The following is a 23,779-nucleotide window of genomic DNA, read 5'->3' as shown; positions in this document are numbered from 1 at the left end:
AACTTAAAGGTGGTACTTTTTCGCTGCCTCGTACGACCAAGAGTTGAGGTATTGTATATTAAAGAGTGAGTTCTCCATACAGGTGCTTAAGCTGCATTAGGACACATCTGGGACGCGGGCTCAGGAGTCGAATGGGATAGGTTGCTTGACATCTCAGGCACAACAATCAAGTGGTCAGCAGCAATCATAAGTAGTCGTAAAGGCCCTACATAGAGTGTCATTGTCCGCTTCGGATCAATCTTTGTGGATCCTTGGAGCAGAAGAAGGGCCTGAAACTGCTCACTTGTGGAATCAGAGGAGAGGTATGGGTGCCAGCCCACTTCAGATATTTTTACACATTCTCTATCTACGAAGTAGCGCTGATATACAAAGCATGTAAGTTTAACAACGAAATACCTTGAATCTTTTTACTGAACAGTTTTAGTAGCAGAGTGACATTTAAGATTGGATAAAGAGCCATTAGTGTGTGTAAATGTCAAACTTTAATGTTTGCCATCGGAACATACCTCTGGGCACCGTCAGCAAATATGCAGATTTTCGGTAGTCATATGGCAGGTGTAAAAAAGGGAACAGGAGCTGGTATATTTAGTGCCATTTAATGTTGGAGTAAGTGGGCGTTTTGAGTGCTAAAAACACTCAAACGTCCCTATAATTGACAAGGACTTTCTTTAGGAATAGGATATTCCACCTGAAAGAATTGTTTCAGGTCAAAACCAAAAAGTAGACGATGTGCGATTGTATGCATGGAAATCTATGATTCTTTGAGATTTCCATTTGTTCTGCCGGATATATTTGAAGACCTAAATGTTAAAAAGCTAAACAAAAATCAAAACAGCATCGAGAATCCGTAGATTTTTTCTTTTTTTTTTCTTGGCTTTTTATGGATCAGATCCCCAAACAGGTAATTAAAAAGCAGGCTGTTCCATTCTCCCTTCCACTTTTTGAGTATGGAGATACAAAATCTAGCCTAGTTACCCTTTGAGAACATGAAAGAAATGAACACTCTGGGACATTTCTGCTCGTCCAAATAAAGATTGGGAGGGGGAGGCGGGTATTCCACCCTTTGAAGCTTGTTTGCAGGTCTGTGCTGCAAGCTAAAGACAAAATTAATACTGGATCACGTCGACAGTCAAACAAGTACGGATTTCAACATTAGGCTCAATATGCTAGCAGTTTTTTGTGTCAAGATTAGGTTACAAAATATACATTTACACTGTTTTATAAACACACTTTAATTGTAAGGAATTTAATCATACTCAGGTAGAACTGCGGAATCACGCAAAAATTGTATAAATAGTATGTTGAAGGGAAAAGTATTAGTCTGCAGAATTAAAACTGGTGGCTTATCACAAAATAAGTACCCTTTCACAGTAACAGCTTACAACAGCATTATTAAATATGGGGGATGGGTCTGGGGGGCCAAATAACATTCAGTAGATTTACCTCAGTTATTAGAAACCTTAGACTCTCGGCGACGCATGACTGAAATCTGTAAAACAGGCCGCACAGTCTAGAAGACAAAACCTCATCAAAGTCTCACATGTAAACAACAGGATATCATTTAAAAGATGCAGTGTCTCTTTCTCTGTGCCGGCTGTCTGAGTACCACTCTTTTTGTACTGTGGTACCCTTCAGTCCAAATAATGCCCACCATTGGAAAGCACCAGGCGTCCCATCATGATCCCATTACGTGCTGGTGCATGAGACGCGCACACCCGTTTTTGCCATCTGGGCGTCTACAGCACATGGACAACTTGGTAACGCCACAAGTTAGCACATGAGCTCTGGAGGGGACATGTTACCATCTTCTCCGTATTTCTGAACTACGCAGCCCACTTCCGCTATACACAGTGCGATTTCTTCAAAACCAGGTACACAGTTTCCTCAGGCACCTGTTCACAATTGGATCACGGGATCACTTTGCTGCTTGAGACTGGTTACAGGCACTATCTTAACTTGTGCCTTGCATCCCTCAGCTCTGAAATGTTATAGGGCGGATAATGCTGGACTCAGAATGCAGCCTGCTAGTCTTTCGCAAAGTATAAAAAATGTGTTTGTGAGTCCACCCTTAAATGTTGAGGTTTTTAAATGTAAAAATGACCTTATGGCACCATCAGCTCTCTTGAGCGGTGCTCAGCATGTGGAGCAAGAGAGAGAGACACTGCATCCTTCCCCCTGCATTTTCAAATGACAATAAGGACCTTTTTTCATCTGAGCTAAATCGTATCTCATACAAAAATGATATCCTTCAATAAAGCACACACTTGCATGGACTGTGTGGAAGATGTTGGAGGCTTTCCCGATTAGGACTTTGCATGGCCATGATCTGAGATATCCAGTCGGAAATTTGGTCTCCAAACAGAAATGCTACAATACAAATCTACAGATAAGTATCTTTGGTAGCCACATATCACCCCCCTCGGACAGAACTAAAGAAAGTAATTAAGGGCCTACAGTGATATTGATCAGTGACGAGAAATGAAAATAAATTCTCATCGAAATCCCATTATTGCTTATAAGCACATGGAAAATCTGGCACAGTCCCATAAGTGAGGCATATTTCCACTGAAAATACAAGAAATTACAAAATAATCCATAAAACCGCATAGAACTGAGCAATAGGTGGGTTCATGGGGCATACTACACATCAAATAATGCTGCGTACGACATTCAATGCACAACGTGACCGACCAGAAGGACACTAAGTAGGTGATATCTGTTAGTAGATGTACTGAAGAGTGTATAGGATTAAAATATCCAATCACAAAATATAAACACAGATTGGACACCTCTTATATACAGTCAAACCCTTTAGGAGGATGGAGATCAGATGCGTATGTCGGTTGCGTAGGCCAGGACTCTCTGGTGATGGCAATGTACCCTTCTAAAGTATTTTCCACAATCGATGCAAGTTTGCAGAAATGGTACTGGTAAGGGAACCACAGAGTCAATATAACTCTTCCACTCTGAATATATATCTTTTGAATCTCTGGCATACTAGTTAACTTTACACTGGTCCATCAAGTGACACTTTCAATTATGCTTTGAATATCACTTGTTAAATGTGATGCGGGGTTATTTCTGGTCTAAAAAATTATTTGCTTTACGTATATATTAAGAGACATACTTAGAACCTGTAGGATTAACACAGCACGTCAGTTGATTTTGACATTTTAAGCTTGCCATACGGGCCTGCTGCTTGTTTGAATTTTCCATCTATAGACCCGTTACGTCTCTTCAACCACATGTCAACATAGTAGTTTTGCTTTAAGATTTATTAAGCTTGAGAAAACAAACTGATGCAATATAATTATATTTATATGCCTATGTTTCTGAGTCAAAACAGTAACTATTTTGAGAGTGCTTTGGAAAAGGGCTTTGATCAATAGATCTCAGAGCTCACTGGATAATCTGTTCATGTTGTTGTGACTTTTTAAAGAGTTGTAATATACATGTTCAGTGACGTATCGTACATCAAAGGCCGTTTTATAAATTTAGACAATAGTATACGCTTTCAGATCCAAAAATGTAAGATATGTACAGGTAAGATTTCACGTGGAATCACTGGATGCAATGTATTTAAAACATTGTTCTACTTTGGTCATTTCAGTTTTGAGCAATCGGTTTTGAAGTGAGGTCTGGTGTTGTGCAGACTCGCTCTCCATGGGCAATGTCCAAGGTTAACAAGCAGGCGTTCCTTACCTTCCAGCCAATTGTACTTCTTTGTTCAGGGGCCTTTATGGGACATCAGTGGTGACCATCCAAACTCTGCGAGCTCAGGCAAAGTTAATAACAAAACCAAAAAAACACAGCAGATACGTACTATGTATGTTTTGTAAACTGGAATACGATAAAAGTTTAATAAAAAATAATTAACGGCAGATACAGTCTTTCTGAATTTTCAGTGTGCAAGAGATCATGTGCTCTCACATCAGTAAAAATTTCCTTTGCACTCAAATTATTGCCAAATTGTTCACTAATGGATTATTACAACAAATTAGGTGACAAGTTTCCATTTGCATTAGCTGGGATGAGGGTAGGATTCCTGTGTATCTAACCCAAGATGAGTTAGCAAATCGCGATACATTTTATACAGCACTTACCACCAAGGATTTCAAAACGTTTGGAAGACATTCACCCTACCATGAGCATCTCTACACACGGGGCGGCCAAGCACAGGGATCAGAGATTCAATACTCCTGCCCTGACTAGAGAAAATATTTGGATTTCACGACTCTAGATGAGCAACCGGCCGAGACTGCTCTATGAGCAACCAACAGAGACTGCCCTATGGACAACAGACAGACTGCTCGACAAGACTACACTGGGGGCATGGGGAAGAACGTGGACCAGTGAGTCAAAAGTTTAAAAACTTGGTAGACCATCCACAAATCAACTGAATGACCACATTATGTGGAAATGTGGAGCGAAAATTAGCAGGTTAAACTTGTTCAAGAATTTCAAAGGAAATAATGGACATTTGTTGATTAGCTGGGAGAGAGCTACCGCCGCACCAAGCTCCTTAACATACTGTAAGGTTTATTGGTCAGAAGGTACCAAGTGTGTTAATAGTGAACATTTATTCAGCCTAAATTACAAAAGAGATGTCCTTGGTAGTGATAAGAGGCACTACTGTTACCCTGCACCATTGCAGCAGGGGGCCTTTGGCATCTTGGAAGCCCAAGAGCCTCTCATTGGTTTCCTTGACATTCAAACTGTATCATTTATTTTATCCAACCCTCTATGACAAAAATTGAGAGGACTGTAAGAGTGACGTAACAGGTAGTGAATATCCACAAGGGAAAACTACGACAGGATACTTACCATGGGAGGTGAAGAAAAGCTCCAATAAGCAACTCTTGGACTGGGATAAACTTTCAGCCTTCTGTCATCCCGGCACTCTATTTTCCCCAAAGCATCAGTTGATCCTTCTAAGGAATACTACTGAAATACAAAATAGAGTTTCCCTCCCTGAGGTGAACCCTGGTAAGGTAACCTTCAGCATGTAGCACAAGATCATCAACGAGATTACAGACTTAAACGCATGGCGGGCTGATGGTCCAAACATTTCTTTCAGAGAGATCCCTTACAAAAGGATCAACATCCAGAAATCAACCAACAACCATAAAATATAGGGATCTCAATTGTATACAACTTTTCAAAATGATTGAAAGCGTCCACGGAAAATGTACATTTGGCACATGTACCAATCTGCTCCATGATGAGGCCTGGCATGAGCACCGGAGGCGTGAGCTTTTCCAGTATAATAGATTAAAATTTTCTGAGTAATCACAGACACACTTTAGTCCATATATGTCCCTCACCCACCCTAGAATTTGTTAGGTGTAATACAGTTAGGGTTACTGTGACTTAAACCCCGAGTAAGGTCTTTCAACTCGTGCACTTTTACATTATCGCGGCAATGGGGTTATATAAAGCAGAAAACTCTAGTAGTGTCTATATAGGGTTGCCCAAATATAGCCTATGCCACCTACAACAACAGCTTCAATGTGTGGTGGCCAATATACTATTTCACCTAGTATGAGAATCCTCGTTTTCCATCCAAGGGTGAAAAAGATCCTATGTATCGTACATGACGCCATAAATTCTCATGGTCATACCTCCCTTCACAAAAAGTTTTGTGTTATTTTCCACCAAGATGGTTAGATAGAGCTCTCCTAGATGATTCAAAATCGATGGAAACCGTAGCTAAGCAAAGGACGTTTTTGCATACCGATCGAAAGGAGTCTATGAGACGGTCAACAGTGTTAAATGCGCATGCAAGGTCGAACAGCACCAAAGCTGGAAGACTGCGTCCATCAGCACGCCTTCTCAAGTCATTTAGGGCTGTCACAAGCACGGATTCAGTCATCAGGATAACATAGTTACCAAAAGACTTCCAACAACAACAAAAAGCATAGCTAGTCTGCTGGTTTGATCATGCTCTGCTTCATACTAAAACCGATAGTACAGACATTTTGAAGGTTTAAAGTTTAACCATACTTTTAGACTGCGGAGGCTGCAAAACTATATTACACATTTGGGCACTATATTTCATTGGGGTTTTAAGACACTAACTAAACTGATGATGTTTTTTAGGAGATATTAGTTCACAATTCTGCAAGTCTTGAGGAGGGCTATACTGGATCTACAAAACCCCATAGATGTCTCCATTAAGTAACATTCTCAGCTTATATGTCGAGGTATTTGTTGTTTATCAGATTGAGGCTGCTGAATTCAGGCTGTTAAATATTATATGTTTCCAGTCTCTGCAACCATTTGCAAGCAAGCTACAAATTGAGGTATTTCTGCAACAGACAATTTTACAATCTTGTTTACATTTTTTTTGTTGCAATAGCTTGCGTGCCAGGCATTCTCAACAAAATAATCAAGATTTTAAAACCCTACCTCCCGGAGGCCACAGCCATGATGTGTCAAATATAATGTGAAAACAATAACAAAGAGAAATTACCTAGTGGTTGGCCAACCTTACCCCCAGTGATGCCCAGGAGATGAAATAGGAATTTTGATAATTAACACAGAATGAACATTTTCCAAACCCTATATTTCGGAGTATATTAAAATATTTTTCATTAAAAAAAGTATTTTCTTACCTCCTCCTTGGTACTACTTTTGGCCCCCTTGCGATGAGCATCTTGCATCGTCAAGCGACTGGGGGCATACTATCATCCCAAGCCTTCTTTACAGCTGTATGAAAACATTTTAATTGCGGGTGGCAATAATGCAGTTTTAGTAGACAGTTCTGCTGCCATTAATTGTTCAGAACAAAAATATGCAGAGCAAAGAGACGCAGTCATAAAGACAAACTGCAAATAAAATGCCCTTATATTTGGCAAAATAAACGGGATTGAAATTAGGAAAAAAATATTCTTGTCTAATCGATAAAAATCTGAGTGCAGAAAGGAGTAATTATAAAAAGACAGGAAACCAAGCTGAAGCTAAGAGCACAAAGAGATATCACTTCACACACCAAGCTGAATAAACCAACTGTTAGGAAAAGGGGTGAAGTGAGGCCACACATAGGTAATGATGGTTGAGATTTCCTATTATGCAGAACATAAATAAGAATATCTTATATTTTAAATAAATCTACTTATTTTGAGAATGCTGTTAGACATTCAACCCCATAGTCTGGTCTGCAGTCTTAAGTCATGGGTTTGTATTTGAGGACAAAATAAAGTTATGCAGAGAAGTACACTAGTGCACACTTCATATACAATTCTGTCAGTCATCACATCCCCACCCTGCAAACACTTTGAAATATGGGATATAAATACACACCGTGGCGCTTATGCACACTCCTCTCCATAGCACAAATGGCACTGTCCTACTGCAGTGTGACACTACAAACGACCATCCAGCTATTCAGAACCAATGATCACTCAGATGTAAAATCTAGTTATGTGGTGATGGCCCGTGAGAATCCATTATGAGAATCTACGTTATGAGTAAGGATCTACCCACTGGCATCCAGCGATTCATTTGAGAAACAATATGTGAAGAGAGACAAAAGTTTTTCTCAGAAGCCCGCTGCTGAATGCTGGGGTTGCCGAACACCAGAGCTGCCTAGTCTTGATTCCAACTGATGCCTCTTCCTTCCACCAACCTACCCTTCCTGACTCTGATTCTTGCAGGGATTTGTTAACATCCCTGTTTCTCCCTTGGTCACTTGTTTCCTATGTTTCAATTCCTCCTGTTTTCTCACTTTTCTGCCTTTGTCTCTTTTGCTCTGGATCAAAGTTAGATGATGTCCTGGTCCCAAAGAACGAGTGGCGGTGCCCACCAGCCAGGTCCACCCGCCCACATTGGCCAGTCTCCCTAGGCGAAGACTGCAGTAGCATGCTAAACGCTTGCCACCCTTCGAGAGATCAATTTAGGCAAGTATGCCGGCATAAGAGGATCTAAAATAGCCTAACCAAGCGGGATCAATAAACGTTATAACAGCGTTTACAAAAAATATAGAAAATGTATAGGAAAAACAGAATAAAAGTAAAGAATAAACAGAATAAAAGCATAAGAAGAGCAGAATTTGTCTCTCAAATTTCTTCAATCATGGTAGTTGCGTTTGTAGCAGAAAGACACCAGGTGCTTTCCAGTGGTTCTCAGGGTGTCAAATGCAAACAAGAAGTAACGGAAATCGCTGGCCACCTATAGTGATGAGAAAGGCTGGCGAGACAAGCATATAAACACTTGCACAGCTGCAAAGCCATTTTTTGCAGTGTCAGTTTTAGGGAAAAATATATAATATACATTTACTTTTTAAGTCAAGCTTACTGAAAAAAAGATGACATGGACAGCCACGGGATCAATTTGCTGACATGGCGTCCATGACAATAATTTAAAGGAACTAAATTAAAGTTCTAGATACAATCTCAATCGATATGGATTCGATATCTCTACATTGGTCTGGTAACCATTTAATGCCTTTAGGTTTTATAGAGAGTTGTATGCCCTATGTGACACAAAGATTTAGACATTAGGATTTTAGAGTCCTTGAAATGGCAGCATTCAAGAATAATATGATTATTAACCCTAAGGCAGAAGTCTTGATGTCAATCAAACAATCAATCAGGGAATTGTAAGCATGCTACTCACCCGTGAGGGTCTCAAGGGGGGCACGACTGATGTCTGTAGGCCGCTTCTTCCAGGTCTTGGCTGCAATGTGAGAGGACGTTCTTCCGCCTGCTCTGGCTCCATGGATACGCGGGGTTTCAGCTAGTGCGAGGTTGGCAGATCGGAGGTTTCTTTTAGGTACGTGGAAGTTTATTCTGTTGTTGAGGTATTTGGGTCCGCTGTTGTGTAGGTATTTGTAGGCATGAGTGAGATCTTGAAGGGGAGCCAGTGGAGTCTCCGCAGGTGTTGGCTGATGTGTTCGTACCGGGGGATGCCGAGGACGAGTCTGGCCGCGGCGTTCTGTATCGTTTGGAGTTTGTAGAGTAGGGACTTGTTGATGCCGGCGTAGAGTGAGTTTCCATAGTCCAGTCTGCTGGTGATGAGTGCGTGGGTGACTGTCTTTCTCGCCTCCGGGGGGATACATTTGAAGGTCTTTTGAAGGATGCGGAGGGTGTTGAAGCAGCTGGAGGTGACGGCGTAGACCTGTCGGTCCATGGTGAGTGATGAATCGAGTACGATGCCGAGGTTTTTGGCGTGGTCTGAGGGGGATGTCTTACTTAGCTACCGCTATTTCAGTAGGTACTGGTTCTGTGAAGAACATGGTCTAGTAACTTTAACGAAGATCATGCCTGCTTTTTAAAGGGTACAAAGTGATGCTTACCAGCAGCCAAGCTGACAGATGTGGAAGTGTAGCCTTCGTCTCAAGACATTACATCAAATCATGAACAGTTACAGTAGGTTCCAAATCAGCGACTACCTTGCACAGCCCAAAGTAGCTGACCATGGACATCCTTCAAGGGCCGTAAAATACTGTCCAAGCTTTGCTTGTAAAAGAAGAATGCTTTAAAAGCATACAGCTTTTAACTCAGCTAATTCAGAACAGAGCTCCTACCCGGTTATTTCTTCCCCTCTTCGAATCTGCCGACATGTGTCACTGTTATTAGTGCTTGAGGTAAGATCTGAGGCGGATCTGCTCAAAACTTGAATAGGCTCTCTGCTTGAGGCGTAAGTATCCATTTAGCCCACCTCTCCGTTTAGTGAAAAAATAAAAGGAGATACCCTGAGAAGACATTTGATTTGTCAAAGCCTTCAGCTCAATGAAGATCAAAAGGTAGGCCATTTTAGATGCATCTACACAATTGTTTTCTTCGACCTCAAAGAAAGGATTGGTCTTGCAGCGTATTTAGTATGAACATAAAACACTGCAGCCCATTACAGCTATTTGGTGTAAAGTTGCCTGGTGTGGAGAGCTTTGCTGAACAGTCGTGGAACGCACTTAGAAACCTCACACCTGACTTGGACAGCAAAGCAAGTGACCAGCTTTTCCTGTAAAGCTACATAACGACATGAAGCGTCAAAGAATTTATGGCACTAATGCCGTCATTTCAATTGTGCAGGACTAGCCACAGATAACACCATGGCCTAGAACCATTTCTAAAAGCAGAGTTGTAACACAAGAGAAGACATGAACTATTATTTTCTTTTTTTTTTTTTTTAAAGAAAAGGGTTTATCCTCTGAGGACCAGAAGTTAATGATGGCATCCAAGCTCATTCAGTTTAATGATCTTCTGAAGTTTCGTTTTCGTAGAGAGAGAGTGTCTCTGGGGTGACCTTCACACATGTGGGTGTAATGGAATGAGAAACACAGGTTAGAAGGAATAGCCCTATTTTGATCACACCTGCATGCCAGTGATAAGCGGACAACTATGACAAGTGTTAGCAAAACATATCCTTCAATTAAATAGAGGTCAGCTTTGGGTGGAGTTCAGAAATCTCCAAAGCCTTTTTGTTTTGTCACCAATCCCTACTGGAGGACAAAGAGAGGCGAGAAACCGAATGCTGCAGTGTGTAATATTTAGAAATGGATGATGATGCACAAGTGTCGCCTTGTAAACGTTCTTTGTTGTAGAATTCATCCTGAATATGTGGTGGAAACAAGAGTAGTCATTTCCACGTGGGACGATCGAACAAAACTCTGCAGCACGTCTGCTCTGCCATGTCCCCGGGCAGCCCTCTGTTGTCACTCATCTTTGTTCCATTCATTGACTGACTGTCGAGGACCACATTCATTTCAAACCATTGTGCTTATGTAGAAGACTTTGTATGGTGGTGGCTCTCCTTATCTTAGGGGACTAGGGTAATTGTATTCACTCCTCACCACCTGGAGTGTTCTCTTCGCCATAGAAATCTGATCTTAACTATCAGACCTAGCTATAAATGTGTAAGGCAGGGAGGCGGGTCTTTATCGGTCTTGGTCCTTCTCTATGGAACTCTCTCTCTTTAGAAATTAGAGCTTGTATTTCTTTTCTGGACTACCGCAGATGGAGCAACATCTGGCTCGTCTAAGTTTCCTGATGTTCATTCCTTCACTTACAAACTACAAAGAGTTCTGCCTGGGTGACACAATTCTTCACCAAGAATAGTGAACAATGCTGAGCATTCCACAAGAAATGATCCCTTCTAAAGAGAATATCAACTTTAAAAAAAAAAAAAAAAATCAAACTAGAAAGAGAAACCTTTACTGGTGTGATTTACCTTTTCAAGAACGTTGATACTCTCCCTGGAAGGGATCATTCCTTGACCCTTCGAACCCAATATTAAATGGTCAGCATGGCTTACAATTTTTGGTGAAGAATTGTGTCCCCCGAGAGAACTCTTTGTAAGTTGTAAGTGTATACCCAGGTTCTGAGGGCAACCCCATTATATTTAAGGGTCCCTTCCTTCACTATCAGCGACGGGAAACTCTTTTTCAGCAGTCAGGCGCTTTAGACATCAATGGAGTGACTGGTGGGATGCATATCATCAGCATCCATTTACCTTCACCTGGTAAAAGAACTTGATCCAGGGTCGTGATGGACAAACTCATATTTACTGAGCTAAGCGAGCTCACTTGGTTCAGTCTGCTTTTGGCCTAACCCTCCACAGAGGCTGCGTGCAGGTTATGGTTTTTGTGCAGCTTCAAAGACAACGACCTCAAAAGTTGTGAACCTCACTGCAACATCTACGGTTAGCCAGTAAAGCCACAATAAGGTTAGAACCACAGTAACCTAGGCATGGTGTATAAGAGGATTTATTACACTTTCTGACGCAAGCCACATCTTCAATAAGTTGCACCTTTGGGTTGGTGCAAAAGAGGTGCAAAGTCCAGTGATTGTTCCACGTACGAAGAAGATGCTGAAAACCATGGACTTCAAATGGCACAGGCAGGAGAGGGGGTTATTTTAGAGTTTGACGCAGGCAGAAGGAAAGGGCCTCGAGTATCTGAAGGGGTGACTTTACTCTGTGGTCACTCCTATCAAAGACAAGTTCATACTTTTCAGAGAAATAATTCTGGTTAAGCCTAACCCAGTCTCGCACCTTATTTGGTAGTGGCTCTCTATACATACAACTTATACATGACACATAATTAGCTACTAAACAAAGGACAGCTATGCACGACTAGGTTACGTACTAGGTAGTGCACAAGGAGAAGGAGCGGGGATAGGGCCCACACACTCACGGTCAGGGTGCAAAAAAACCTTGGTATCCCCAACCCCCAACACGGCCTCGAACAAGGACTATATATCTAGTATACTTGGTACCACCAACCCCTCATTATCTAATGTTGACAAGGACATGTAATTAGGTAGATTTCACGAGGTAGGTGCACAAGGATGAGTAGAGACCTAGTGACGAGGGAGCAGAGCTTCAGGGAGACTAGGTGGACAGCGGTTTTGTTTGAGGGCGTAAGAAGAGTTTGAAGATGTGTCTGCCTTTACGTCCAGAATGGAAGGCACTTAATGGGAGTTGGGCGTTAGATTATTTATGTATAAACGTGACAACATTTGTATGCAGTAAGATGCTAGGAGGTTTCACTGATGCTATCACAGACCTGTTTTATTAAAGCGGCCTTGTGCACAGATGTCGGCTGTGACTGCACCCTCTGACCTGATAAAGCATTAATGTAAAGCCAGGTCTGGTGGCTCAGTGTACTGGTGCAGCCAATGTTTGACCTCTTGGTCACAGGTTCAAATCCTGGAGGGTCGACTCAGCTTTTCATCCTTCTGAGGTTGATAACATGAGCACCATTGAGTTGGTTAAAAATAAACATCTGTTATTCAGCACCAAGATACCCGTCGCGGTGAACTTGCACTTTACAAATACACGTTAAGTTATGAATTTGTAATCTTCGTGGAGGTACCAGCAGTGACGCAAATAGGTCTGTGGAAGTCTTTGATGACGTACTGGAAGGAAAAGGGCAGAAGCATACCAACCTGGGTGCTGGGAGGCAACAGGCACCCAGCGATTTTGATCGACTTTTATTCTAAAGGCCTGAAGGCAGATATTAAAAAGAAAGCTCAGGTCTGGCTTTCACGCCGAGTGTTATTAGACCATTACATAAAAAAGCCTACTGCATTGGAGAAAAAAAATCGAAACCAAAGATTATTTCTTTCTGCCTGCACTGCATGTATGAGATAAAGAATTTAACCTGTGATGATTCAGTGCGCTTTTCAGATGGAAAATAGTCCCCCACACACTGCAATGCAAATACTTTTATAGGAAGTGTAATGATACATAAAAACTGCCAAAGTATAGGGGCAAGAGAGGAGAAACATTCTCCTCGGGGTGGAACCAAAGTCCACTCTATGCACAGTTAAAAGAGTTGGTAACAATAAGGCACGTGACAGGTGCGCTAATGATCTAGACCAAATGTAGATGGACGTGTACAACTTTTGCGACCTTAGCTGCACGGTAAGCCCCCAACTATTCAAAGCAGTAACAGGGATGCAGAGCGTGGCGGGGACATGCGCCTCGAAAGCTCCCGCCCTCCTGCACGCAGTGAGTGCCAAGCGGTGGGCGTGGGTGTGGTTGTTTGGACACAAAGAGGCGCTTTGTCTCTGACCAATGGGGGGGGGGGGGGGGCAGCATCCATCTGTGTCTGCTGCTGCAGCAAAACGCTGACGAAGGACAACATTCCCGACTGTTGCCTTGTGTCGCCCCTGACGAGGGGGAGGCAACTGTTTACCACAGACGAGCAACACGAGGCAGCGCGCGCGGGAGCCCTGCTGCACGTACGTCAGCGCGAGGCGGACACAAACACGCCTGCGAGCGTGCACCAATGCACAGAGCACAAACCAATAGGTTACTCTGTCAGTCGGGCTGCGGGGAGAGTGCGTCATCGACAGGGTCGACGCAGGTCACTCGAAAGGCCACTGAAATCTTTAAACACCGCTGAAAAGGAGTCGTGCATTATGGAAGCCCTCTGACGTTAAGAGCAACAAGAAACACAAATTAACGAGTAGGACAGTTTAAATTACTTGTAACGACTCTCTCTCTCCGAGGATTACTCTCTGGGTTCACTAATGTGACCAGTCGGTGTAGGAGCTCGCTTGTGACGGGGGTTTCTACATTTTGACGGGACTGGGCCACAACAAGGTCTCAAGTTTACAAAATAAATCGAGGATAAAGGACTCTGTCTCATAAGGCGCCACTAAACCACAGTTACCAAATTCTGTGCTATGGGGGGGGGGGGTGAAGCCCTGTGAGTCCAATGGGTGTTGCGCGCCTGATATATATATATCTTTAAACCATTACAGAACACCAGCAAAAATAGAAACAAAGGAGACATGGAAAGAGATTCACAAGCACTGTTAACGCTTGTGATTAGCTCCCTGTGTACATTGTGATTCTGATTCGTTTTCCAGGATTGTCTTATTTGATTTACTGGTAACTCCCTAGTAAAGTGCACTGAGTGTGCAAGGCCTGTCAATCAAATGCTACTAGTCGGCCTGCGGCACCTATTGTGCCACCCTCAATAAATAGCTTTGTAAACTTGTCTCAAGACTGCCACTGCAGTGTCTGCGCGCAGTCTTGGACTGCCATGTCCACCTGGCAAGTACACCCACTTACCAGGCCCTAACATTCCCTTTTCTTACATGTAAGGCACCCCTCAGGTAGGCCCAATGATTGGGAGATATCAATAAAGGGGGCAACTAGAAAGAAACTAGAAAGAAAGAAAAAGTTAGATTACTCGAGCACCAAGAAAAACAATCAAATATAGTCACCTTATACTATATAATGAATGCTGAGAATCTGGGCCCAGAGATAGTAAGGCCTCCGCTCAGCGGTACGTTGAACAGATGGTTCATTCCAGCAATTAACTAGTAAGTAACGTGTAGTGGTGCTCATGGGGAGGAGCGAGGGTGAGGGTTAGTTAGCTGCTGAGTTCTTGCACAGGTAGCAGCAGTAAAGAAGGTCCTGGAGGCCTGCCTGTCTTGGAAGATGGAGAGGCCTGGAGCTAAAAAGAGGGTGGATCACCTATGGGGAAATAGCATTTGGCATACTGCTAGAGCGCTCTGAAAGGCCACTTATAAGACAATGAAGCCAGATACAGCTTTTCAGTAAGAAAAGAGCTCATTTATTTATTTTGAGTTTTGCATAGCGCAACACATCACTTTTCGGTGCAGCCTTTTCTGCAATATGTGCAGTCTTTTGCTGATTGCACTGGTTTCATCGAACCATAATGGTGTGTAAATTATAGGCGAGAATTTAAAATTAAGAGTTAATACAAGTTAACTAAATGGTTGCAAAGGAAGTGTGTGTAGGTAGGTATAGATAAATTAATCACAGCGTGGGATCCTTGAAATGCACCGGTCACTTTTCAAGTTTTTAAGAAGTATATCAACAGAATATGAGAATACTGTGAAGCTCCCAGGACCAACCGATATTACCTACATGGTCTCGTGCATGGACTGTGGTAAATACTTATACAGCATAGCGTAGCCAACCATATTTTTGGGATGAACTACTCAGGTTAAATAAAACATAAATTTAAGCAATATCGCTTAGGTTATCCCTGCCCAATCTTCAAGAAGGTCCAATGAAAGGGAAAATAAGCTGTGCAGTTAATGTAATATATCAGCTATCTCTTGGGTTAATCTAACTTGCATTTGCCAATGCCTCTTGAGAGAAAGTCTGAGCCTTTTATGGCAACTGTCCGACCTAAGGTGTATTCGAACATGCCGGCAAAGTGTTCTACATGCATTAAATCTTAACTATCCCATTTTAAACACGTTTGGTGACATTTTTGAGGCTGGCAGAAAAGAAGCTAATGGTATAAACATCTGAGTAAGGAACACTCTTGGATTGCAATCCAGCCATTGAATTGGGAAGATATTTGCTGTGTCACTTTAGTTTGTAAAACGTTTTGAGGACTCGCTTTTCCTGTTTTTAACGTAAGACATTATGCACGGCACACTCTGTATTTAAAATATGCAATGTTTTAAGTAACTAAAGAGGAATAAAGATCAAATGAATAGATCGCAAAACTCATTCTGCAAATCTCGGAAATGCTATCCCCAACTTGTAAAATGGGTTTAACACAAAGAAAAAAGGGCCCGAAGTACAAACACATTTTCCCGTAGACACAGAATGGGTAAAACCCTTTGATACACCGGGCCTTTTGTGGTCACAAATCCGGTCAAGTGAAAACTGCATGGCTTATGACTGCAAAAGGGCTTTGTTCATATGGTCCAGAGCTGGCACATAAAATCTAGCAAGTACTGACAGACCAAAGCACGTAATATGTAACAAAAGTCACTTATTCAAGTAGACAATTCTTCCTGCATAACAGCTTTCGTCAAACTGGTAGAACTCTGCTTACAAAGTCGTAGCAGGGTGCGCAATAAACAAGTGTAGCAGAACCCAATAAGGTAAATGACTGGTGACACTCAAAACGTTGCCTTACTTAATGTAGCATGCTAGGGTGATTAACTTTCTTGCGTTTTCTAAGCGGCACAGTAGCGCCTATTCCTGAAGAGGCAAAGCATTTTTAGGGTGAAGAAAAAATACTGTTTCAGGACGTCAAAAATGGCACAAACAAAACCTTTTCAAAGCTGCTAAGTGGTAGATAATGGAACAAGGATTAAAAATAGCTTTAACATTATATATTTTTTTCTATGGTCTCTTTAAGAACATGTGGCATCGTGTACTCGCTTAGGGAGCTTTAAGAGAAAAAAAAATTGCTTATGATAGCCTCATCCCAAGATAACATTTCCAGTCCCTAAGGGATGCAATTTAATATTTTGTAATGTTTCCTATTTTCTAATCCATACATAAGAAAAGGACAATTTTATGTCTAGTTTTGAGAGTTTATAGTAGTCACTATATCAAAAGAAATGATATTCGTGGCATTCTATATCAAAACAACATAAGTAAAAAAAATGTAATCAAAAATTTTGAGTGGGTTCTGACGAAAATGCAAAAGCTTTCTCTCATCTCGTAAGTATTGGATCACTAATAGTGGTTGTAAGGAAATACCTCTTTTTGTAGTGTCACGCCCACGTTTTTGGACTGATGCTGCTGGTTTTGTGACTCTGAGAGTGCACTGAGGCCTGCCAACCAGACCTCAAAACCAGTGTCCCGATCCTAAAAAGTGTATGTTACACTGGTTTATACCCAATTGGCATAAACTAGCTTACCTATAAGTCCCTAATATATGGTACCCAGGTCATGCAAGGTTAAGCGTCACCACAGGGATTGCAGAACTGGTTGCGCCTCCCTAGGTGTGACAAGGGTAAAACGAGTCTCCCAGTCCGCCACTGCAGACTGTAAAAGCAGTTTTACACTGCTAGCCCGACTGCTAGCCCGACTTTACCATATGTGTAAGTCACGCCTATGGCAGGTCTGCAGAGCCCTATGGCAGGGTGCAGCATATTTCACAAGCAGAATATGTATTTTACATGTTCTGTCAGTAGAAAAGTGCAGACTGTTCTTATTGTGAAAAGGCTTGGCCGTCCCATTTGCAAGCAGAGGGTTACACGCTGACCCCTCAGCTGTGCTAACTGCTGAAGCCTGTGACCAAAGTGGAAACTTCAAGGTCTCAAACAACTCCTTACATTGAGACAACTACATTCTCTAGTCGGAATCAATTTAATTAGTCGTGGTGTGCAACTTTTCCACTGCTTCCAATCTCCTGTGCCCTTAACGATTACAGAAGGAGCTTGAACTCGAGAAAGCTTTATGCCCTCTTAAGTAGACGTGATAATGACTCCCAGGATAGAAGACAACAGTGGCCTGCACTAGAGCAAGGGGTAACCTCCCTCCCACAGGAAGCCATACTGGTGTTGGCCTAAAAGTCGAGCTTCAAACCTAAAGCGCCTTCAAAGATAACATGGAGAACAATAGGGAGAAGGGCAGAGTGGACTGCACCTGCTGAACCTGGTGGCTTGTAAGAAGAGGGGCTAGGTCTGCTCTTTCCTGCCCATGGAGAAGTCATTCCTGGAGCCTAGCCAAGGCAAAGAGACAACAAAGGTCAGTTGGTTTACCTCCTTCACAGTACGGGGCCACAATAGCTGAGAAGCCTGCTGGGGCAATTTGGTAGCCAAGAGTCTTCAGACAGCTGCTAACTGCACCAGAGACGAAGACCTGGCGCTCAAAGTTGCCCCCAGGTTCACTTCGGGAGAGCCATCGGAGTTCAGCCTGGCCACCCAGAGGCTGAATTATCGTTCAGGGAAGGATTTGGCTGTGATCGTGATATTGGGTGACTTGTAGCCCAGTGGAGATGGGACTTCTGCCAGTCCACCTTCCAGAGACGTCAACCATGTGAACAAGGATGACTCACCCTCTTTGTCGGCCGATGATTAGCCTCAGGAAGACTCCTATTGGCCGCATTCACAGCATCCTAGAGCATTTTCAGCATCATATATCCCTTGCATCAGGACCCTTCCATAGGAAATCAATGCAACGGATTAAAGAGCCTTGAATGGACTAAAGATTGCTACACCTGCTAAGGTAACTGTGTCTGAGGACATTGCTGGTCTCCCTGTCTGGCTCCCTACTGGAGTTGGTCGCCTAAAGTGACTAAGTGACCGCGGTTCAATTAGCTCAACATTTTGATGAAAAAGTTGCTAATTGTCAAAACACTGAAGTTGCTAATGCTTGTTCGTGGTTGAGTGAAATGCTGTGATTTACTATGCCTTGTCAATTCTATATGTCCAGAGCCCTCCGGTGGATCTTTTTCATTGTGGTGTCTAAATCTACTCTATTTTTATAAACCGCAGTTGGATTTCTGGAGTGTCTCGTCTATTTCTTCTTTAATTGTTTTAGTACTGTTTAAATGCTTTACGCTTGTTCCTTTGTGTAAACTCGGAGCCACAGCTACCCAGGGTTAAACTGAAGGATTAACAAACGAAACCTACTAGTTCTAAAGGGGATGGTAGGATTAGAATATGTTAAAATCACACCATGTTATATACCCCATTTCTTAAAAGTGATATTAAATGTTGTGAATGGCGTGCAATGTCAGATTACAGGGCTGACTCTAGGGCGGTGCGACTGGTGCCATCACACTGGGTGATACCTTCAGGTGGTGCCATGTTTGCAAGGTTATTTTGGTTCTAAAAGCATCTGCTGACGCATTTTATTTTGGTTTTGAAAGCACCTGCTGCTGTGTTCCATGCCTACAGCCATTTTAAGGCAACAATACAAATGTCAAGAAAACTCTGATGATTAATGTTCTTCCTGTGAAGAGATCGGAGTTTTGACTAGTTGAGGTCTTAACTGATCATAAAATAGCACAGAATATTGATAAGCCTGCTGCAAAGAAGGTGTACCATGTAGATCAAAAAGTGCATATAATGTAAATAGGTCAGTGGGTTACTGCTTTTCTAAGAGAGATCCTTTTGCTACTTGCAATTTATAAGTTAAAATCCAAATACAGAAGAGTGAATTATTAACTGTCATCAAAGAACAGCAATCACACGACAAAGTATAGATTAGAGCTTAGATTAATGTTGCAAAAAGGGTTCAATTGGATAGAAATCGGTTCTTATTACTAAAGAGAACCCCAAATATGGTGTTCAGTTTTCAATTCTGAGTTTGTGCTTCTCCAGACCAAGCACTCAAACTATACTGCCTACCAGTATGGATGACATGTCACTCCTAAACCTTATAGTCCTCTGGCTTATGTAGCATTTCCTATACACTGATTTACACATGTATGACTGATTGTCTCTGTAGTGTGTGTGTGATGCAAAGCGCTCTGACACCCAGTAGCACTATATAACTAATTTAATGCATCTGAAAGTGAGTGGTTATGGAGACTTGAGCGGCACTGTTAATAGGTGGTGGTGAGGGAATCCTTGGTTGAGGGGGTCACCACCTCCACCACGGTTGGGGGTGGTGGGGTGCCAAGAAACACTGTCGCACCGGGCGCCACCAGCGCTAAAAGTTGGCACTGTCAGATTACACAAATATTTGAAAAAAAATGACATTTAGGGAAAAAAATCTTGCAGCCCTTTTTATCAGTTTATCTTCCAGCATCAAAAATTAAACACAGATACAGACTGTGCAATATCTATAGACGTTATAGATATAAATTCATGTAAATAATGTATTTTTTAAACAGCTGCAGTCATCACAGTGTAGCAACGGTGAAGACACACTTTTTATTGAAAAGGACTTCAGGACGTGCCTAGAATTTTGACCATTAGCAGATTTGCACAAAATCCAGTAATTCACTTGCTTGGTCAGCTAAGGTCCAACATGGCAATTTCCGTGCATATCTGAGCTGGGGAACACAATATACAAGCATTGGCATAGCCAATAGGTCTCGCCTTTGGGACCTTATAAGTGTTTAGCCATGCAACAGTTGCATAACTAAATACTTATAAGGTCCCAAAAGCGAGACCTATTGGCTATGCAAAGCGGCCGTGCGACCGCGAAAGTGAAAGTGATCGCGATCACGATCAAACACCAAAGCGGCCGTAAAAGTGAAAGTAATCGCGGTAAAGCGCGGTGCGCGCGCCCGCGCACATGCTCTGTAGCTCTAGGCTGGCCTGGTAGCACTTTTTGGAGCCCTCTCAATAAGTCTCGCCAGACCAGCGCTTGCGCTGGGTCAGGCGAGACCTAAAAAGAAGGCGAAATGTGTGGGAGGGAGCTAAGTGAAAAAATAAAAGTGAGTTTGCATAGGAAGTTTTGCTCTCACCTACAGCCCCAATCACTGAACAGATTTACACCAAACTTGGCAGGAAATTAGAATTTTACTCAGAAAGCGTGCTGGTGTGGTTTCGTGTAAATTCATTCAGTAGTTTTTGAGATATTAGTGTTTTGAAAGTTGCCAAACCAGCTTTTCTATTGCTCTGGCTGTGGAGAGTACTAACACTCAATTTCTGTCAACCACATTTTGATTTTTTTAAGAAACACAACTGGCTGGACAAGAGCTATAAATTTAGGTTTCACTCAATTTCTGGCAAATGTCAGTGATTTTAAGCATTCGAGACCGAACCATACCATACATAACTAACATCATTCGGCAAGTTTCATTTCTGTTAGCCTGCCTTTTTTTTCCTGCGCCGTTTGCAAATGAATATTTTGGCAACGGTGAGTTGAGAACAGTAATGATGTGCACTGTGTGAATTGCAATCCATCAGTGACAAAGTGGGTTTACGCATTTGAACCAGAACCATAACTCAATTTTAACTGTTTTTCGTTGAATTTTAAAGATTCGTTTTGATAATACACTTTATTCCCAACCCCTGCTGTGCATGGCCAAGGCCAGGCCCCAACGTCCAACCCACTACAGGTAGCCAATCCCTCCTGTGCATCGGTTTGGATAATTTGCACCGGAAGTTGGCTGCAGTGCGTGCCACTGGCCAGGCCCTACTCCCCACCACCACCACCACATGCATCCTACCCTGCTGTGAAAGATTTTTGTGCTCTCACCCTTCTGTCTGTTTTTTCCCTGCCTCCCTATTTCTCTTTATCGCTTCATCACACACTTACCCTGTTTTTACCCCTTTCTGATAGTTGTGAACTGAATCGCGAAAAGCTTTGAGATCTAATGATACAGGGGCTGCTACCTTTCGATGAGTGGGAGGCAGTAGCATATGCAGGATGCATTGGTTCAGCCTTTACCTGCATGCTAAGAAAAAGAGATCCAGCCACTGACGCTCATAGAAATGCTGCTCCCAAAAGAGGACGAGGGTACCTATTTCTGGTGGAAGTGAGGCTGTGACTCAGCAGGAAGATTGAATATCTGTAAAGCACCGTGTAATGCACTACCTCGAAATGGTGGGAGCTTTTAGAAAGAGTACACAAGACTAAGAGAGCGGTCAGCAAAGAGATACAAGTGCTCCTAAAATCCATGTGAAGTGCCGCTTTTTTGCTTTTACATATTTTATAGATGCCTTAAGGGTCCTGCTAAAGAGAGCAGTACATAAGAGATTGTAGTGCTTGACTTTCACAATTCCAATACAGAAAAAAAGGCCTTTACAAACTTTCTTAAAGTCCTTAATCCAACTTTTAAACTAAATCCACGCACTTTCCTGGCACAACGCTATGCTAATCTGGAACATCAGGTCAAACCTTGTTAGAAAGCAACGTCCATTACTTTGTATACTATCAAGTTCAAAATCGCTACATTTATCCTCCGTGGTAGTCACATGTGTGTCATACAATGGCCATTCTTATACAACCAAGTGTTTACACATGAGCCGCACCCAAAAATAAGTACAGCCTGTGATAAAACAGTCAAAAGCATCTTGTCAATCGTGTACGTGGAGAAGCAGTCAATACGCCGCCATTTTGTGTACACTCCTTATTCATCCAAATTATGAGTAATTTTCAGACATTGCCACAAGCAAAAGAGGACAAATATTTAGGTAAAAAGAAGACAGTTCGTTTTCAAAAGCTTTGCAAAGTCAGCTTGAGGACATCAATGCAGAAGGTTTGGGTTGAAGGTAATGGGGCAGCGGAAGGAAGGTCCCGTTTGGGGCATTCCCCCCTAAAACCGCAGTGTGCACTGCAATTCACCAATGTGACTGGGGGGCAAAAAGAAAGGGGAGGGGGACATTTTACCTGATTAAGTAGCAGCAGAAGAGTAGGCTGAGGATGAAGACGAATATGGCGGTACCAAACACCACGATGTATATGTTGAGGGGCAGGTTCTGGAACCCGATGTTAGGCATGGTAAGGCTGCAGCTGTGCAGGTCTGAGGTCATGGATAGGCTGTAAGAGAGGAGAGAAAATAGAAGGTAAAAAAATAGCGTAAAAAAATAGCAAAAGAGGTTAGTGCTGAACAGCAGTGAGATTACAGATTTAGTGCTTTACAATTCTTTGACGAGGCCCTCACTGCTCCGCAATGACGCACTCGTAAGGACAACGTAAAACAGAAAATTGTCCAATTGTGAAATGGTGACAGCTAGTTAAGGGGAGCAAGACAAGTCAGATTCAACACATCGCAAGTGGAAATAGTCTATATGTCAGGGTGCAGCTTAGGGGCCACAAAAAGGCAGTGTCAGGACATCTCTGTACTGGAATCACACCATGGGGGAAGACATGATTTGCATTGCAAGAGTCTACAAAAAAGGTCAAAGCCCTGGGTTCACTCTATAGCAACATAGTGGAAGGACAGCAATGCTGTGGAAGGACAGCAATGCTGATGCCACACTAAAAAGGGGACTACAAAAAAGGTTACTGCCTAGGTCTGCTCCACATCAATGTGATTGGAGGACATCGATGCAAGGGAGGTGCCCATCAGATGCAACGTAGTGAACTGTAGGCAAGTGTCGGACAAAGAGTACCATCTACGGTCTATTATTCAACAAAGCGGTCGGCGGACAACTATACAGTGGACACCCGGCGGACACCTTTACAGTGGGAGCCCGGCAGACAACTGGACATTGGAAGTCCAGTGGACAACTGGACAATGGAAGCCCAGCGGACAACTGGACAGTGGAAGCCTGCCATGTTGTTCCTCAAGCACACCGATCTACCAGTGGGTGGCCTCCAAGTCTCCCTACTCTTGTCCCTCAGCCGATTGTTCTCCAGCGAATCCCACGGAGAGGTCTCTAAAGTCAATTTCTCCTATCACCTACTCACAGTCAATGGCACCGTAATGTTATCTTCCCTAACCAACTCAGTTCTCGGACGTTTACATGCTGTTAAACGCATCGTTCAGCCATGACCAAGATCTCTTTCCCATAGCACTCAAACTCTTTCCATCTTCGATCCCTATGCCACCAGAATGCAGTGACCCTCAGCTTAAATTTCAATGCTCATGTCCAGCACCTCTCTTCGAGCTATCTTCGGCACCGCTACAGGAACTCGTGGTCAACATCTGCAAATTCTACTTACTTCTTAGCTTTCACTACGCAAAGACCCTGAT

At 42.7% G+C, this 23,779-nt stretch overlaps 1 protein-coding gene across 3 annotated transcripts in view; it reads right to left on the bottom strand.

The window, feature by feature from the left end:
• The window catches only part of RNF24 (ring finger protein 24), a 121,636-nt gene that overhangs the window by 26,165 nt on the left and 71,692 nt on the right, over nucleotides 1–23,779 (bottom strand). For all 3 annotated transcript variants that reach the window (XM_085642671.1, XM_085642669.1, XM_085642670.1), the window contains exon 2: nucleotides 22,471–22,620. In XM_085642671.1, the coding sequence (XP_085498797.1) occupies nucleotides 22,471–22,613 (143 nt within the window). In that variant the 5' untranslated portion in view covers nucleotides 22,614–22,620. The remainder of the gene's footprint in view (nucleotides 1–22,470; nucleotides 22,621–23,779) is intronic.

Source organism: Triturus cristatus, chromosome 2_2 (genome assembly GCF_964204655.1).
Source record: "Triturus cristatus chromosome 2_2, aTriCri1.1, whole genome shotgun sequence".
In the NCBI taxonomy this organism is placed as follows: Eukaryota; Metazoa; Chordata; class Amphibia; order Caudata; family Salamandridae; genus Triturus; species Triturus cristatus.
The sequence above is the reverse complement of the archived record's forward strand: the minus strand, read 5'-3'. Positions and strand labels throughout refer to the sequence as shown.